Genomic DNA, 17,586 nt, shown 5'->3' on the forward strand with positions numbered 1-17,586 from the left:
TGTCAGAGCTGAGAATGCCCTTAGAACACAGGATGTCAGAGCTGGGAGGGGCCTTGGAACACAGGAGGTCAGAGCTGGAGAGGCCTTAGAGCATTCATCAATCATTCAAGATTATTAACTACTTACTCTGCCAGGCACTGTGCTAGAGCTGGAGATGAAAGGAACAATCCCTACTCACAGACATTCTGATTATCTTCTAACAGGGAGGCAATTACAGGTAGAAATAGAAGGACCACTCGTTAGACAGGGGCCCAGTCCTGACTTGATGATTCTCTCTCTCCCCTGCAGGGTAAGTTTGTAGAGCTGGGCCTGTCTAACTACGCCTCCTGGGAAGTCGCTGAAATCTGCACCCTCTGCAGAATTAATGGCTGGGTCATCCCCACTGTGTACCAGGTGAGCACTTGCCTGAGCCTGGGCCTCTGCTGGGCCTCCTGGGGGCCCTTCTTGACTACTGGGTTCACCTGGCTCCAGTGGCAGGGAGCCTTTCTGCCATGAAGGCCATAGAGGATCAGGCCCCACAGGCACTACTTGAGAGACCATCTAACCAGCCCCTCATTTAAAGAACAGGAAATCCAGGGCCAGAGGAAGGTGGGACTGGCCCTATGTCACAGGGCTAGTAAATAGCCAAGCTGGGACATAGATCTAGGGTTCTGACTCCCAGGGCTTTGGGGTAGAAAGAGCACTGGCTTTGGACACAGAAGACCTAGATTCAGACCCTGACTCTGCCACTTCCTACCTAATGACTTTTCTTCTCTGGACCTCAGTTTCCTCATCTGTAAAGTGAATGAATTGGACTAGAGCTCCAGCCAGTGAGCTTAGCTGGTGACTTCTCCGGACCTGGGCTGGTTGGGGGGTTGTCCCTTCCCTGAGTCTCCCCATCTGTGCTGTGCTTCCTCCTCACAGGGCATGTACAACGCCACCACCAGGCAAGTGGAGACGGAGCTGTTCCCCTGCCTACGTCACTATGGACTCCGGTTCTATGCCTACAACCCTTTGGCTGGTATGAGGAAAAGAGGGGAGGGGACCCCAGAGTCTCTGGGATGGGATGGTAGAATGAGCACATGAAGTCAAGAGATCTGGGTTCAGGTCAGGGCTTTGATGCTGCTTGTGTGTCCATGGGAGACTGCAATGTCTGTGTCCAAAGAGAGAGCACCCTCTGCAGGAGTTATTCTGTGGAAGCCACTTTTTAATCTTCAGAGTGCTCCAGGAATGAGGGTGTGGGTATCTTGTGGGTCCAGCTTGGGCACGAGATGCAGATGGTTTCCAGCAGTGCTGGTGGGAGTGGACAAGGGGCCTGGGTCTTTTCTTGGGGCCAAGTTGAAATTCCCCCCACCTTTCACAGCCCTGACTTCTGGCCGAGCCCTCAGTGCAGATGCTGAAATCTGACTCTCCTGTCTCTCCTCAGGTGGCCTCCTGACTGGCAAGTACAAATATGAAGACAAGAACAAAAAACAGCCTGAAGGCCGGTTCTTTGGGAATAGCTGGGCTGAGACCTACAGGAATCGGTGAGCTCCACCCCTGCTTCTGTGGGGGAAGCCGGTCATGGATGGGAGTATGTTTTCAGGAGACCTGGCATCTCTTAAACTCCAGACTTTGCCCATCTATAAAAATGGGTTGAGCCCCTGGCCCACCTCTCTGGGAAACCATCCTACGTCTTAGAGCCTGAAGGGACCTTTAGTTCAATTTGGTATATAGAAGTGTCTGGCACTGTGCTAAGTACTTGGGACACAAAGAAAGGGAAAAGACAGTTCCTGCCCTCAGGGAGCTTATAGTCTAACAGGGGAAACAACACATAAAGCAAGTCATATATAGGATAAATAGGATCTAAATTTTTTTTAAAGCAATTGGGGTTAAGTAACTTGCTCAAGGTGACACGGCCAGGTGTTTCTGGGTGGGTGCTAAGTGTCTGAGCCCGGATTTGATCCCCAGGTCATCCCGACACTGGGGCCGTGCTCTTACTCGCTGTGCTACCTGGCCGCCCCTAAATAGGATATAATTAAAAGAGTTAAAGCACCTTCTGGGGCTTCTGGTCCAGACCTGAACAAAAGGCCGCTTGAAACCATCCCTGACAGTGGATTTCCAGCCTCCACTTGCAGACCCCAGACCACCCTCAGAAGCCCAGGTAGCCCCTTCCCCTTTTGGCCCCCTCTCATTGTGAGGAAAGGTTTCTTGACATTGAGGCCAAATTGGCCTATTTGGGACTGTCCACAGGACAGCCCCTCACATATATGACAGGTGTTCTTGTGCCCTCCCAACTGTCCCCAAGCTTAGACCAAGCAGCCCCAGTGCCTTTAACCCTTCTTTGAGCATCTGCTGTGTCCCGGAGGGACTTCCTCATCCTCTGGATTCTCTCAGTGTCCTTCCCAGAATGGGGTAACTGGTCCTAAAATGGGCCCTCTGGGGTGTCACATGGGATGAGATGGGTAATTATGGGGACAAGTGACCCCAGAGGAATGAAGGTCATAGATAATATCCCTAAGGCCTGTGTCCTGCATCCATGGATTGTTCATTGAGTGATAGACTGAGCATAACCATGGGTCACTTTGGATGCTTTGGGATCCTTACTGGGGGAGCTCAGCCCCACTTGGAAATTTGTAGTGGACAGTACCTGTGAGTAGCAGCTGGTGGAGTCAGGACTGTAACGTGGCCTGGACTGACTGACTCTGTCAGGGCCCCCGTGGTCTCCGCCAAGCTGAGCCCCCACACAGGCCCTGCTGAGGCCAGCCTGGCACTGACCATTGAACTTCCCTCTCTGCCCATTCATCACAGCTTCTGGAAGGAGCATCACTTCCAAGCCATTGCTCTTGTAGAGAAAGCCCTGGCAGCATCTTACGGGGCCCACCCTCCCAGCATGACCTCAGCAGCCCTCAGATGGATGTACCACCACTCCCAGCTCCAGGTAATGCCCCAGGCACCCCAGGGACCCATGGCTTCCTATGAGTCCTTTCCGGTGAAAGCCCTTTGGCTTTCATCTCACTGATAAATGTTAATTTTAATATAGCTAGCAAACCAACCACAAATGAATTATAGGAAAAGGATGTTTCCTGAAAACTTTTAGGCAAACCAACCCAAGAGATTAATAAGAACCACAAATGTATATTGACTGCCAGTGTTTCCCTGCATCATGTCTAGGAGGGGCCCCTGAAGACCAGGGGCCAAAAGCTGGTAGCGTGCATCAGTCCCTGAGGGTTTCTCAAGCCCCTCCAGTGTGGCAGGCAGAGGCTCAGTGCTGGGGATACAGAAAAAGGTAGAAGAGGGCTGCTGGCCTGGAGGCCTCCCAGCTGGCTGCCACACTGCCCACCCTGTGCACCCTGAGCTGAGTGGTGGCCCTGGTGAGGGCGTTTCTTTTGATCCTGGCTCTGGATCCCTCCATGGACATCTCTCCATCTGTTTTCATTGTTCTTTCCCGCACCAACACAGTCCATCCCTTTGTCAGACGGGATGAACAACTTCTTGGCTTCCATGTCAGGGAGACCTGAGCTGGAATCCAGCCTTGTGAGGTTACTTACCATATGGCCATGGGCAGATTGTGTAACCTCAGTGGGCCTTAGTTACCTCCTCTGAAGAATGGGGGTAATGATCCCCTTCCAGGGCTCATGGACACATGGAGGGCCTGACCTGCCTGTGCAAAGCTGGAATGGGGAATAATCCTTCCTTCAGTTTGGTTGGACATATAGAGTGCCTCATGACCACTAATGGAAGGATGGCCTTTGGAAGCTAGGAGAGCTTATCCAGGAGCCTTCCTTGGACACATCCGCAGCCCCTTGGACTCACCAGGTGGTGGCCTGCAGTGGGGAGGCTTCTTCCACAGTGGCGTGTGTTAGCAGCCCCTGGAGCATCAGTGGGGGCCTACTGATGAGGCTAAGGAGATAATGAACTTGTGTGATGATAGAGATAAAGATAACTGGAGTTTAGGCAGCTAGGTGGCACAGTGCATAGAGTGCCGGGCCTAGATCTGAGTTCAAATCCACTAGCTGTGTGACCCTGGGCAAGTCACTTCACCTTGTTTGCCTCAGTTTCCTCATCTGTAAAATGATCTGGAGAAGGAAATGGCAAACCCCTCCAGTATCTCTGCCAAGACAACCCCAAATGGTCATGGAGAGTCAGACACGACTGAACAGCATGATTTGCAAAATGCTTTACACAGGTCACCTCATCTGGTCCTCAGTAACTCTGTGAGGTAGGCATTATTACTAAGTCCGCATTTTACAAGTGAGGAAATTGAGGCAGCCAGAGGTTAAATGGCTTGTCCAGGGTCCCACAGCTAATCAGTGTCTATGGAAGGACTGGAACTCGGGTTTCCCTGACTCCAGGTCTCCTACTTTTATACACTGAGGCTCCTACAGAAAGAAGAGAGAGACATCTCCTGACCTCATGGAGTCATTGTGGGAGATCAGGGGTATCCCTCTGGAGCCAGCTCATGCCACCACTACTAAATTCTGAGTGTGGCCGTTGGTGATTATAGCTGTGCAGAAGTTTGTACAAAGACCTGAGTTTGCAAATACAGAGAGAACTGGGTCAAGTTTATATAAATAAACCATTCCTCAACTGAGTAATGGTCAAGGGATATGAACAGGCAGTTTTCAGATATAGTAATCGAAGCTATCTATAAGCATATGGAAAAATGCCCTGAGTCACTATTAAAGAAAGGCAAATTAAGATGATCAGAAAAAAACTTTTTGAGTGTGAACATTTGTAACTCAGGAGTCAGCAAATGCTATGATTTGTCTTCTGCCTTTCTAACCCTGGGCCCTACCCTACTGTCATGTGGAGACAGAGAAAATACTAATAAAATAGATTAAATTTAAAAGTGTATGGTTATGCATATGTCCTCCCCCAGGAGAGCTAGTTGTTAAACATTTACCATCATAACCCTGAATATCCTCCCTCCTAGAGAGTTGGTTGTTAAACATTTACCAGAAACTGCCCACTGAGAACTGGTTGTTAAACACTTAACCAGCACCCCCCCCCTCCCGGCCCCAAGCTGGTTGTTAAACATTATCCTCCCACCTCACCTCCCACCCCTCCCATATGACCCACACACACAACTGGTTCTCTCCCTCCTTTCCTGACAGGGTTCCCGTGGAGATGCTGTTATCCTGGGCATGTCCAGCCTGCAACAGCTGCAGCAGAACATGGCAGCATCAGAGGAGGGCCCACTGGAGCCTGGGGTAGTGAAGGCCTTTGATGAGGCCTGGAACCTCGTGGCCCACGAATGTCCCAACTACTTCCGCTAGCTGCAGCCCTGGGGGTGGAGGGAGGCCCCGTCATGATCCTGCGTATCCCCGTACTCTTAGCCCCATCAGCCAGCCTTTGCCTTAACCTGCTGCAGCCTAAGCTCCGTCTTTCAGATTGTCCCTCTTCTCTGAATCTGTGGTTTTCTAGCCTCCTTCCTGGAGTTGAGACCTCTGGACTTCTACCTGTTGTTCTTCCTGTTGAGAAGGGTGAGGGCTGAGACCAGCTCTGTCCTGTCTTATTGGAGTAAATGCAAATGTTGCACAAGAGAGTGGCCTGGGGTGAATTATGAATGGCGCTCTTCTGGGGCCTGGTTTTGGTTGGGTCCTTGGTGGGCAGGGGCCACCGAGCAGGTCAGTGACAGATCCAGGCTCCCTCCTTAAGATCAGGCCACTGGTGGGTGCTGGACAAGGCATAGAAGCCTCCACGTAGGGTGGGGTCTTGGGCCAGATAACCCAGTCTGTGTCCATGAGGCTTCTCTGTGCAGTATGCTGTGGCCATTCTGCTTCGACTAGGTGAAATTTTAGAGTTGTGCCAGCTCCTGATCCTAAATCTGCCCATCCCTGCCAGGAAGAACAAACTCTCCACCCCTGGCTGCCCTGGCCCCTGCCGAGTCAGCCTTCCTGCCTCCCTGGAGTCTTTTCCTGGCTAAGCAGCTCCAGGGACTTCACCCGTTCCTCCTCTTTCCCACACCTCCATCCCAGGAACCAAGCACCCACTGCTGCCTAGCACCCATCACTACCTCCTCCTCGTTGCCAGGGACAGCTGGTGCTACTTCCCCTTTCAAAATTAGGAGCTCGGAAGGTTCTCCCCAAATGAGAAAGGAGTTTCATAGGGGTGGGGGCAACTGCACTGTGTGATAAAATATTGAAGCAAACATGGATCTTTCAAATGGAGTGGAAAGTGCTTGATATCTGGGTTAAAATCCTGACTCTTAAATCTACCACGTGACCACAGAAATGCTAGGAAGCTCGCCTTTGTTCATCTGAAAAACACATACTTGTAGAGAAGCCTGAGCTAGTAAGGTCTACCTCAGAGAAGGGAGCTCTGGACCCAATCTGAAAGACCAGAGTTCAAGATAAGCTTCAGCCACTAACAATTCAGTCCTGGGCAAATCACTATTTCCCAGATACCCAAACTAAGGAAGAATGGTCCTAAGTAGCACTTGGGAGAGAGAGGGCTGCCACCTCTGATCACAGGCGTCAGGAAAGGGACATAGACCCCTTTTATTCTAGCAGCCAGGAATAATAATAATGATGATGCTGGCAGCTAACATTTATGTAACACTATGTGCTAAGCACTTTATCTCTTCATTTAGTTCTCCCACCAATCCTAGGAAGTGGGTGCTGTTGTTCCCATTGCATAGATGGGGAGACTGAGGCAAACAGGTGAAGTGACTTGCCTGGGATCACATGGCTAGGAAGTGTATGAGACCAGATTTGAACTCAGGGCTTCCTGACCCCCAAGTCCCTCACCGTATCCCTAGCCACCCAGCTGCCTCAGACGAGAAACAGCAGCAAGCCAGAGGTCACACTCAGCAGCCTAATTCACCCATTTTTGAATCAGCTGGTGTGTGTTAAGGTCATGAGATCACATATCTGGCCCTGGAAAGGACCTTTCCGGTCCGATCTTCTCATGTTACAGATGAGGAAACTGAGGCCTGGAGATTAATGACTTGCCCAAGGTCACACATCCTATGCCTCAGAGGCAGAGTTTGAACCCAGACCCAGTACTGTTACTTAGCTTTAATCACTGAATGGACTTTGCCTCAGTCAACCTAAGACCTTAGCTTAAAAAGGCCAGTCTCAAACTGCATCCTGGGCCATCACCAGTTGTCCTGGTCTCTATCTGGCCACTGGACCCAGATGGCTCTAGAGGAGAGAGAGGCTGGTGACTTTGCACAGCCCTCCCTCACTTCAGTCCAATTCACTCGAACATCATAGCATCACCTCCCCAATGTCATGGTCTGTAAGCAGCCGCTAACTTTACTAACCTAAGGGCCAGCCTTAGGTTGTGTTCCCAGGACAGATGGAAGAGACCCGAGACCAGGGAGAGAAATGACTTGTGTTTATTCTAAGATGGTGGGACCCTGGAGTGGGGGAGGAAAAAAACTGGCTCCTTATATACCTTTAACGGGAGCATGATTCAAGCATGATCTCGTGCACGGGGGTATGAACCAATGGAGGGGGGGCGGAACCAGTCACATCAGCTGCTGCTCATCAAGCAAGCAGTCTCGTGGGAGACGTCCTTGTGAGCTGGCAACTGGCCTGTGGCCCTCAGCACATCCTTATCTCGAAGGAGTACAGACGCCTTGGAACCAAGAGGCCTCAAGGCAGTTCCTGATTTCCAGTGGGACCAGAAGGGCTTGCATCTCATTGTCCTGTCCAATGGTCCTCTTCCAGAATGAAGGACAAACAACACCATTATGTGCAAAGCACTTTCCCAACCTCACTGCTGTGAGAATGCGGTACTCATTCCAAGAACAGAACACCCATGAGGCTGTCTGTGCCATGGCTTTACACACATTCTTTTAAGTGCCAGAAACCCCCCCAACCCAAAGGGATGGTTTTGGGCCGTGGGTGAAGCTTGGGGCATTGGCACAGACCATTTCTAGTTGAAAATGAGCCAAGGAGCACCAGCTTTCCTCTACTTGGCTGAGGACTGCTGGGCCATCTTGTGGGATTCTCCCCATGAGGACTCTGACTTCTGGTCTTACCTCTTCTCCCCAGCACTCAGCACAGTGCCTAGAACGTAATCAGTGCTCTATAAATGCTGACTGAAATTTACTCCCTCTTCCCAGGATTTGTGCTGTTTCCAATTAGCTGCTTGTAGCCACAAGTGCAAACACCAGCTTGTCAGGACTTCCCTTGTTACCACCATCCCCTTTCAAATGCATAGGAAAACGAGGCTCAGCAAGGTCTCCCAGAGCTGGATCAGGAAGCCAGCTCTCCTGACTGGGCCTCACGGGATGGACCACGACATTGCCATCACCTAAACACTTGGTTAGGGTCCTCAGGTCCTCCTAGCTGGAGGTCTAGGCTAAGGCCTCTTCTAATTTGGGCCCTGACTGCTCAAGTCAGATGGCCAACAAGCATTTATTAAGCTCCTACTATGTGCCAGGTATTGTAGGGATAAAAAGGCAAAAGACAATCCCTGCCCCCAGGGAGACAAGGTGAAAACAACAGTGTAGAAACAAGTCTCAGCTGGGATTGATGGGGAGATAATCAAGACAGAAGGCACCAAGGGGGACTGGGAGAGGCTTCTTACAGAAGGAACAATGGCCAAACTACCCCTAGCCTGGGGTTCCTAACCTGTTTGAAAACATTTGGATAATTATATCTCAATACGATGGGCTTTCTTTGTGATGCTGGAATTTTAAACAGTCAAAAACATTCTGAGAAAGGGTCTGTGGGCTTCCCTGGACACTGCCCATAGGGGTCACACAGAAATGGGGAAGCCGAGGCCTCGATATTGAGCCCAGGGGCCACCGAGAAGCCCCCGCATCCCCAGTGGGTGGGTCATGTGGGGCCCCCTCATGACTGGCACCAAGCAGGTACCATGTTCTATGCCTCTGGAAAGTAGCACAGTGGGATGAGCACTGGATTCTCGAATCAAGACCTGGGTTTGAATCCTGTCTGACACGGGCAAGTCAAACCCTTTAGTCAGTTTCCTCATCTGTAAAATGGAGATAACACTCAGCACACCTATCTCAGAGGGAAATATTTTGCAAATCTTAAGAAAGCGCTCTATAAATGTGAGTCAGTATTATGAGGCGATAACTAAAATTGAGCTGTGGTGCCTGTTTCCCTGGGGCCCAGAGCCAAGCACTGATGTTTCAAGCCCAAGTGTCATCATCCCTACGTAACACACAGCTTAGTCCAGGTTATCATGCACTGTGGACACTGGAGCGCCCTTGCACGGGAAGGAACCCAACTCTCAGGGTCCTAGCCACCCCAACCCCTTTGTCCTCCCTCAGGCTGACTGTTTCACTGTGGTGGCACAGTGGCAGCTTCCAAAATCCCAACTTTGGCATTTTCTATCACAGATGTCCGGAGGAAGTAGGAGCAGGGAGAAGCACCAAGACAATCACCTTCATTCCTTTTGAGCCTCCAGGGCTTGAAGGGTTTGGGCTGAAAACCAGAGAGAAGTGGGCAGGCCAGGCCCCCGCCAGCCCTCACAGCATGGAGCCACATCCTTCCCTTTGCTCCCAGGTGCACCCACTCCATGGACAATGCTTTATTCTATATAAAAATACACTCACGTGTGCCCTGCACCTCTCTCCCTCTTGAGAGTCCTGCAAAGGCAGGCTTTCTTCCCTTAAAAGAAGGGAGGCAGTCACTCAGAAAGGCTGGATGGGTGAAATCCTGCACCCTGCGGAAGGGGCCCCGTGCTGGTCCTGGTCAGTCATCACCGTCCAAGTCTTCTGATTCCTTTGAGCTGCTGTCATTGTCACTGTCCTCCTCTGCATCCTCCCCCAGATGCTCAAACTTCCCTGATTCAGCCTGCCACACATACTTGATGTTAACCCTGAATTCTGCCATCTCGAACCCAAACAGTTTCTGAAGAAACAAAGCAGAAGGGTCAGGGACACTGGAAAGGGAGGTGGGGGGTGGGAGAGAGGGGAAGGCAGAGGCTTGGGCTCTCCCTATTACTCACCAGGACTCGGGCCTGCTCAGGGGTCAGCACATCGCCCTCTTTACACACCTGGTAGTCAGAGATGAGGGTCACCACACCTGCAGAGAGGGTCCTGGTGAAGTGGGCTCCCTGGGTCATTGGCCCAGTCTGCCCTACCTGTCCAAATTCTCTAAGGTCCCTGATGGCCCTCAAGCTCTGCTTGAAGGGTCTTGACAGAGAACAGAATCTTAAGAGCCAGACAATGCCTCAGGGGGCGTCTCAGTGTCTGCACCTGAATGGGAGGCCCCTCTACAACAGGTGGTCTCCTAGTCTGGAAGACCTCTGCTGATGGACTCACTACCTCCAGGGGGCCTGTCCCCTGTGTTATTTGTTCTGTCCTCGAGGGCAAAGCTGAACTAGCCTAAGCCCTCCTGGGAAGGAAGGGCCAATCCCAGGGATTCTCAGTTCCATGTGAAGAGCCACCTCCACGGCTGCCACGCTTTCTGGTCCCCTTGTTCTCTGTGGCACTCAGTACTACCACCCTCACCTGTGGGGGCAAATGCCAGCTTCTTTCAGGGGTGACGGAGCTAATCGCTTCCTTTGGTTTTTTTTTATATCACTTGTTTTCACTTTATTGTCACTCCCCAATATTTCCCTCCCCCTTTCTTCCCTGCCAGGCCACCCCTTATGACACAGAACAGAAAAGACAGATGGGGAAAAGCCATTCAACGCATCAGCCACATCTGACAGTGTGTGAGTTTCCACACCCACAGGCCACCAAGGCTGCAAAGATGAGGAGGTTCAGGCCAAGTGTCCAACACCCACCCAGCACGTGTCCTCACCTTTCTTGAGGGCAGTGGGCAGCCCAAGTTGCCTCAGCTGCGGCTCCATTGAGTGGGGGAACTGCTCTAGAGGCCCCGCGTCCAGGCTGACGGTGAAGGTGGCTTTGTTCCCAGCCCGGGCGTAATCCATCTCTGTGTACCTCCTGAACCACCTAGTGCATGAGGAAGTGGGAGGAGAGTCACTGGCCAGACCCCTGTGCACCTGCTCTGCAGAGCCGAGTACCCCTTCCCCTCCCTCCCCCACCCTGGGTCACAGAGGGCAGGGGCCAGGCCACTTGTCTGTCTTTGTACCACATATTCATGCACCTGGAGCTCAGAGACCACAGCAGTCACTTGGCTAACACACTCATCTTACAGTAGATGGGGAAACTGAGGCCCCAAGGGAGAGATTACATGGGTTGTCCAAAGTCAGACGGGCAGTCAAAGGGGGATCTAGGTTCAAACTCTGCCTCTGAGGCATAGGATACGTGACCCTGGACAAGTCATTAACCTTGCCTCATCTGTAAAATGAGAAGGTTGGACCAGAAAGACTGAAGTCCCTTCCAGGTCCAGATCTGTGATCTCATGACCTTCTTACACACTTCATAAATGAGTAAATTAGGATGCAGAGTGTCCATGACCTCTGGCTTGCTGCCGTTTCTCTTGTCTGAGGCAGCTGGGTGGCTCAGGGGATACAGTGAGGGACTTAGGAGTCAGGAAGCCCTGAGTTCAAATCTGGTCTCAGACACTTCCTAACTGTGTGATCCCAGGCAAGTCACTTCACCTGTTTGCCTCAGTCTCCTCATCAATGCAATGGGAACAACAGCACCCACTTCCTAGGGTTGGTGGGAGAATTAAATGAAGAGATAAAGTGCTTAGCACATAGTGTTACATAAATGTTAGCTTCCAGCATCATCATCATTAGTATTCCTGGCTGCTAGAATAAAAGGGGTCTATGTCCCTTTCTGAGGCCTGTGATCAGAGGTGACTGTCCCCTCTCCCCCAAGTGCCATTTAGGACCATTCTTCCTGCTTAGTTTGGGTATCTGGGTGAAGAAGACTGGGCTGGGACCACCCTGGGACAGGATGATTTTTCAGCTCAGTCTATCTGACCTTGGCTCTTGCATCAGAAAAAAACTCTGCCCTGAGGGTTCCACTGGAAGGTGGTGATCTTCTGCGTCTCTAACTCCTGGCCCTGCACCCAGCAGACACTTACCAAACCTGAAGGAGGGTGGCAAGTCTAGGAAGCCGGTTGCCCCTACCCCCCACATACCACCAGCTGTCTGGGACTCAGTTGTGAGTCAGCTGCCTTCTGGCCAGAGATGTGAATAGATTCCCCTGATGTGGTCCTTCAGGGGCCATGTCTGCCTCTCTCCTCAATCAAATTCTCCCTACCTGTGGTTCTGGCTCCTTTTCCAGTCTCAAAACACTTACTCATTCACTTCCTTCTTTGTTCTGTTGGTGAACAAGAGGCCGACCTCACCCCTCAGCTTCTTGCTGACCTTCAGGAAATAAAAAAGGCCTTAAGTCCCCAGTGGAGCTGCAAGAGGCAGATCTGCCCCCTTCCCCTTGGTGCAGAAAACCCCTCCATGCCATCCCTGAAATTTTTCGGCTGTTGCTTGAACTTTACTGGGGACAAGGAAATAACTATTTAGAAATAGCTCTGGGGCATTCTTGGGATTCACATCCCATTATCCCCCTAGCCACAAGTTATTCTTTGTGAGTGTGTCTGTGTGTATTAGCCAAGGCATTTTTGTTCCTTTCATACACAAAAGGATCACTAACTCTTGGGCAGAGTCACACTTTCCCACCAAAGCCAGAGAGAGGACATCAGACCAATTTAGTCTAAAGATTAGGCTGAGGTTCGGCTAGGTGGAGCAGTGAATAGAGAGCACTGACCCTGGAGTCAGGAGGACCTGAGTTCAAATTCAGCCTCAGACACTTAACACTTACTAACTGCGTGAACGTGGGCAAGTCACTTAGCCCCAGCTGCCCTGCCCTACCCCCTCCAAAAAAGGAAAAAAAATTCGGGTTGTCTGGAACTGAAAAATGCAAGGAGGAGAGAGAAGAGGAGGGAAGGAAAACGCTAAGTCTGATGGATGTGGCCAGGGAGGATCAGGCACCTGAAGGTGCTTTCCATGGTCTTGCCCAGGTGTGGCCTTCTTTACCATAGGGGATAATTTTCTCCACAGTCCCTTCATGTTAGCAATACCTAATCTACCTGCCAAATGTGAAGTGACATCTGTGAACATGCTTTAAAAAACCAACCCCCAGACTCTGCTGACTGTATTTCAATAGCATTAGTTTCCTTTGTAATCCCACTTACTTTTTCTGTAGATTTCAAAGCCCTTGTTCTTAGACAGATGGGGTCTGTGGGCCCCACAAGAGACACTACCTAAGGAGGGCCCATAAAACATTTAAACAAAACAAGACTAGGGTGGCCTGCTCTCTCCCCAACTAGTCTTGCTTTTATTCTGTGTTAAAATGAAAGAGTTTTGGTGGAAGATTAAGCAGTGAAGGGGGGGGAGGGGAGGAGTGAGGTGGTCGTATGGTCACAGGTGGCTGTGGAAGCACTGAAGGGTAAGGGTGGCAGCAGGGCTTCCCAGATACATCGTCCCAGGCTACAGAAGCCCCCAGGGCTCCTGCTTGTCCTGGTCACACACAGACTCTCAGCAGAGGCACATGCAGCTGGCTAAAGGGGGCCCTGCCCATCACCTCCCTTGAAAGAATGGGGAATGGGACCCACCTGGTGCAAATTGTCTTTATACTCGTCAGCGGGACCTCGGCCCAAAGCCACCATCATAACTTTGTTCTTGCCAAAGAAAATCCTGAAGAGAAAGACAACGAAATCAGGGTGGCATCTCTTCTGGGCCTTCTTTTTACTTTCTGGGGAAATTCTGCAAAGTGTTAGGTGCCCTGAATATCAGAGACTTGAGTGCCAGGAAACCATGATCAGGAAGTGCTGGTTCTGACACTTCCTCACTGTATGCCTGTGGACAGGTCCCTCCACCTCCACTTCCAGTTTTAAAATGAGAATAGGCCTTGACCTGCTCATCTTGGCCGAGCCCCCCCCCCTCCCGAAACTGGTCCATAAGCCTTGGGGCACTGCAGAATGGAAATCACCATCATTATTACTGAGGTGCCTGCTTGATGCCCCTAGACTGGACTTCATGACCTGAAAAGGGGGCAAAAACCTCTGGAGACCTTCTGAGCCCTAAGATTGCATCAAGTCTTCAATTCAAAGACATTTCTGAAGTGACTTCTTTGTGTAGCAGCTGCTCATGGTCAGGGCGAGGGATAAAAGGTCACACCCCCAAACAGAAGCTGCTTCTAAGAGCTCACAATTAAGTAGAAATTAAAAAAAAAAACAACAACTTGGCATTTACCAAGGCCTTTGACATATGTAGTTTTTACATATACTGCCTCAGATGAACTTCATGACAACTGGAAAAGGGGGATGCTACAGGCAGTACTATGCCCATTTTACAAATGAGGAAACTGATGCTTAGAGGATAAGTTACTGGCCCAGGGTCACAAAGCCAGGGTAAGACGCAGGACTGGAATTTGGGCCCAGTACTTTCTCCACTCTATCCTGCTGCTGCTCAAATCAAGGCAGAAGAGACTTGTGTATAATTCAAGTATAATACTAGGACATGAACAGGCAGTTTTTGATAAATAAAAATCCAAGCTCTCAACAACCACATTGTTGCTAACATTAAAGTCACTGTCAGATTCCAGCTCCCATGCATGAAGGTGGCAAAGATGATTAAAGAAGCCAATGACACATACTGGAGGGGCTGCAGGGAAACAGGTACATTGATACACTGCAGGCAGAGCTGGGAACTGGTCCAGTGATTCTGGCAAGGCTGGGATCAACGCCCAAGTTACGAGTGAAGCATAAGCTCTGACCTAGGCCATTAGACTGTAAGCTTCTTGGGATCAGGGATTGTCCTCTACCCTCCTTGGCATCCCTAACACTTAGCACAGCGCCTGGCACATAGTGGGCATGTACTGACTGACTCAGTCTACTCCCCAAAGGAAAAAAAAAAGAGGTCAAGGATCTAGATGTACAAAAATCTTCACAGCAACTCTCTCAAAAAACTGTTCAAAGAAATGGTAAATCATGAGCCCAGAAGACTGAGGATAAAGCATGTTACTCCTGCCAGGGAAAAGATGAAGGTAAAAAAGAAAGAGATAGACACTTTTGGGTGTGGTCAAGGTGGGAATATTTTGCTGACTACCATACACATCTGTGATGAGTTTTATTTTTCACTTTATTACTTATTTGTTTAAAACCTGTTCAAGAGGAAGGGGGCAGTGGGAGAGAAAGATTATAAATACTAATAAATTTATTCTAAAGAGAATAGATTTCAGGAGACTAGGATTCAAGTTTAAACTTTTCCACCTACTGGTTGCATGACCTTGTCCAAGTCCCTTATTTATGGGCTTTGGTTCCTATACCTGTAAAGGTACATATCCTAATATTCCTTAATTCACTGGGATTAAAAAATTAAAAAAAAAAAATTCACCAGGCTTTTATGAGGAAAGTGTTTTGTAAATGTCAACAATAGTTTTTCCTATGCCCCATTGTGTTGTGCCTTCATCATACTCAGCATGTGAACTCTTTGGGGGCTTGAAATGGGCCATTTCCCATCTTTGTACTGGTAGTACCCAGCACATGACAAGCATATAAGTCAGTTCAATGGGAGGAAAAGTTTCATATGCCAAAGGTCAGCAAGAACTGCAGTGTACCAGATGAGAAGAAAGCCTATCAGGGATTCACCACCCTAGGCCCCAGCTCTCCCCCAAGTCCCTCCTCACCGGCTGTGCTTCCAGGCACTCCTGATATCCTTCAATTTGCTGTTTCTCATGTTTGCCACAGAGAAGATAAAAAGGTACTTGTACATGTCCACACATTTTCGAAGCTGTGGGGAAATTCAAGGGGTTAGGCCACTCAGTTCCTCCCCTATTACTTTTTCCTACAATCTCTAAGGCCCTGAGCCCATAACAATATGTATCATAGTTTATATGCTCATGTCTTAGCCCCCATTAGACTATAATCCATGAAGGGAGGGGCTGGGTTCATTCACAACTTGTAACACAGTGCAGTGCACACTGAAAGCACACAATACATATTCACTGACCTTAAGTGGTTAATGTTTTAGGCAAAAAACAAGGCTGGGACTTTTTACTGGCCCTGCTCCCTAGAACTTCCTAGGTTTACAATCTGAGTCCCAGTATACTCTTCCCTCTCTTCCACTTCCTCTTAACAGATCATTCACCAGGCCTTCTGGATTCTTGTTCCTGAAACACAACACTGACATCTCCCACCTCCACAACTTTGCACAGGCTATGCTATACACCTGAAATTCATTCCCTCCTTTCGTCTTTCAAGCATCAACTCAGGTGCCACCTTCCACAGAAAGTCCTTTCTGGCCCTTTCCCTAGCTGTAGTCGACCCTCCCCTATCATTCGGAAACCCCCCAGAATGGGCTCACTACTTTTTTTTGCCAGGACCACTCTAACCCTAATGAAGCTCTTGCTTAGGCCTCAACCTCCCTCTCTGCCACTTCTACCCACAGTCAGAAGAGCTTAAGCTCGCCAACTCTGTCACTGTATCTCTGTTTAGGCAGCTACTTTTCCTGACTGTGTCAAAGAGCCGGCTTTTTGTCAGGGGAGGGATGGAAAATGCTGACAACACGCTCCTCTTACCTCTTCTATCAGGTTTTGTTTGAGTTCCAAGCCCTTCTTTGTGGTCTTCGTTAAGGAAACTGGGACAGAGGAGAGAAGGAGTGCTTAGTTTTGGTGAGACAGTGGGAGACAGATGCCTCCAGGAAGGACACCGGTTCTGCTCAGCCCAAGATGCGGATCTCAGTCTCTCTTCACTAGCCCCCCTTCCCTGCGCCCGACCCCTTCTGGTGACTAGATCTGCTCGGAACAAGAAGTACAAAAAGTCCCACAGCACTGCTCTATCCGGGCCTGGTGCTCAGTGGAGGGGTTCCCACCACAGATCTAAACTCGGCCTTCGAAGGCCCTGGTCCACTCCTCCGTGTTTCAGGAGAGGACCAACTAGGGCCTGAACCCGGATCCCGCGTCCGAAGCCGGGTGCCCTCTTCACACAGCCCGGTGCCCAGGGAGGGACAAATGAAGGCCGCCGGCCTCCCTGCCGCCTCGGGGGCGCCCGGAGGTTTGCGTGGCACTGCATAGCCCTCAGACCGGGAACAGCACCAGGAGGATGCCCGACATGAGCCGTGTCACCAGGTGCAGCAACCGAGAGCTCTACGCCGGCCCGAGTTCAAATCCGACCTCAGACCCTCCCTGGGGCGGGGGGACCCTGGTCAGCTGCTTCACCCCGCCCTCTCTCGGTTTCCCCGTCTGTTAAATGAGCACAACCGTCGAACCCACTTCCCGAGGGGGTTGTGAGGGCGCCCGGCATACAGCAGGCGCCGCATCAAGGCGCTCCCGGGCTTAGACAAAGCCGCAAACCTGGAGAGATTCTGGACAAGGAACTGACCCGCTGACCCCACCTCCCCATCCTAAAGGCGGAACGAAAATGGCAGTTGGGAGGGGGAGGTCCCTGCCCCCTCTCCCAGCCTCAGTTTCCCCAATGACCCTGGCTCCAAACCTGCCAAGGGCCCAGCTGCTCGGGGATGGGATGAGGGAACTGAGCTCTGCAGGGAACGCCCCGAGGCTGCCCCCGCTCCCCAGCCCGGCCGGACGCCCTCAGGGCTCACCCTTCTTGTCGCGCTTGGACTTAGGCATATTGCTGCCAACACGTGCGGCCTTCCGGCTGCGCCACCGAGGACCCCGGCGCCGCGAGGGCTCTTGGGAAGCGGACTGCCCAAGGAGCCTGAGCCGAACGCCAGATTCCCGTTCCCGTCGCTTCTGCGCCCTCGCACCGCAGCGTGCTCGGCTGC

General features: G+C 50.8%; 2 protein-coding genes across 3 annotated transcripts in view; one reads left to right on the forward strand and one right to left on the reverse strand.

Moving 5' to 3' along the window:
* LOC138154412 (aflatoxin B1 aldehyde reductase member 4-like) overlaps window positions 1–5,504 on the forward strand; it is a 351,006-nt gene extending 345,502 nt beyond the window's left edge. The window contains exons 4-8 of the mRNA XM_069079155.1: window positions 289–393; window positions 904–1,000; window positions 1,406–1,505; window positions 2,770–2,899; window positions 5,076–5,504. Of these exons, the coding sequence (XP_068935256.1) occupies window positions 289–393; window positions 904–1,000; window positions 1,406–1,505; window positions 2,770–2,899; window positions 5,076–5,237 (594 nt within the window). The 3' untranslated portion in view covers window positions 5,238–5,504. The remainder of the gene's footprint in view (window positions 1–288; window positions 394–903; window positions 1,001–1,405; window positions 1,506–2,769; window positions 2,900–5,075) is intronic.
* Window positions 5,505–9,330: 3,826 nt separating this feature from the next.
* Window positions 9,331–17,574, reverse strand: MRTO4 (MRT4 homolog, ribosome maturation factor). 2 transcript variants are annotated; one of them, XM_069079162.1, is made up of 8 exons: window positions 17,404–17,574; window positions 16,382–16,440; window positions 15,491–15,594; window positions 13,416–13,497; window positions 12,104–12,171; window positions 10,692–10,843; window positions 9,892–9,968; window positions 9,331–9,794 (listed from the first exon to the last, which is right to left on the reverse strand). In XM_069079162.1, exons 1-8 carry the CDS (start codon window positions 17,429–17,431, stop codon window positions 9,636–9,638), a joined length of 729 nt encoding a protein of 242 aa, XP_068935263.1. In that variant the 5' UTR covers window positions 17,432–17,574; the 3' UTR covers window positions 9,331–9,635. The 2 variants fall into 2 exon arrangements, with proteins under 2 accessions (XP_068935263.1, XP_068935264.1); XM_069079163.1 differs by lacking the exon at window positions 17,404–17,574 and adding an exon at window positions 17,295–17,312.
* Window positions 17,575–17,586: the final 12 nt, after the last annotated feature.

Source organism: Petaurus breviceps, unplaced genomic scaffold (genome assembly GCF_028583685.1).
Source record: "Petaurus breviceps papuanus isolate PSGF00001 unplaced genomic scaffold, PetGlider_PUasm1.0 91041, whole genome shotgun sequence".
NCBI classification, from domain to species: Eukaryota; Metazoa; Chordata; class Mammalia; order Diprotodontia; family Petauridae; genus Petaurus; species Petaurus breviceps.

Excerpts from the sequence above, each read along its gene's own strand:
- MRTO4 (XM_069079162.1), bottom strand. The coding sequence starts at position 17,431 with ATGCCTAAGTCCAAGCGCGACAAGAAGG. Across the intron at positions 13,498-15,490 it reads AGTGCCTGGAAGCACAGCCG|GATTTTCTTTGGCAAGAACA; the intron begins GTGAGGAGGGAC and ends CTTTCTCTTCAG. Across the intron at positions 12,172-13,415 it reads ATAAAGACAATTTGCACCAG|GTCAGCAAGAAGCTGAGGGG; the intron begins GTGGGTCCCATT and ends TATTTCCTGAAG.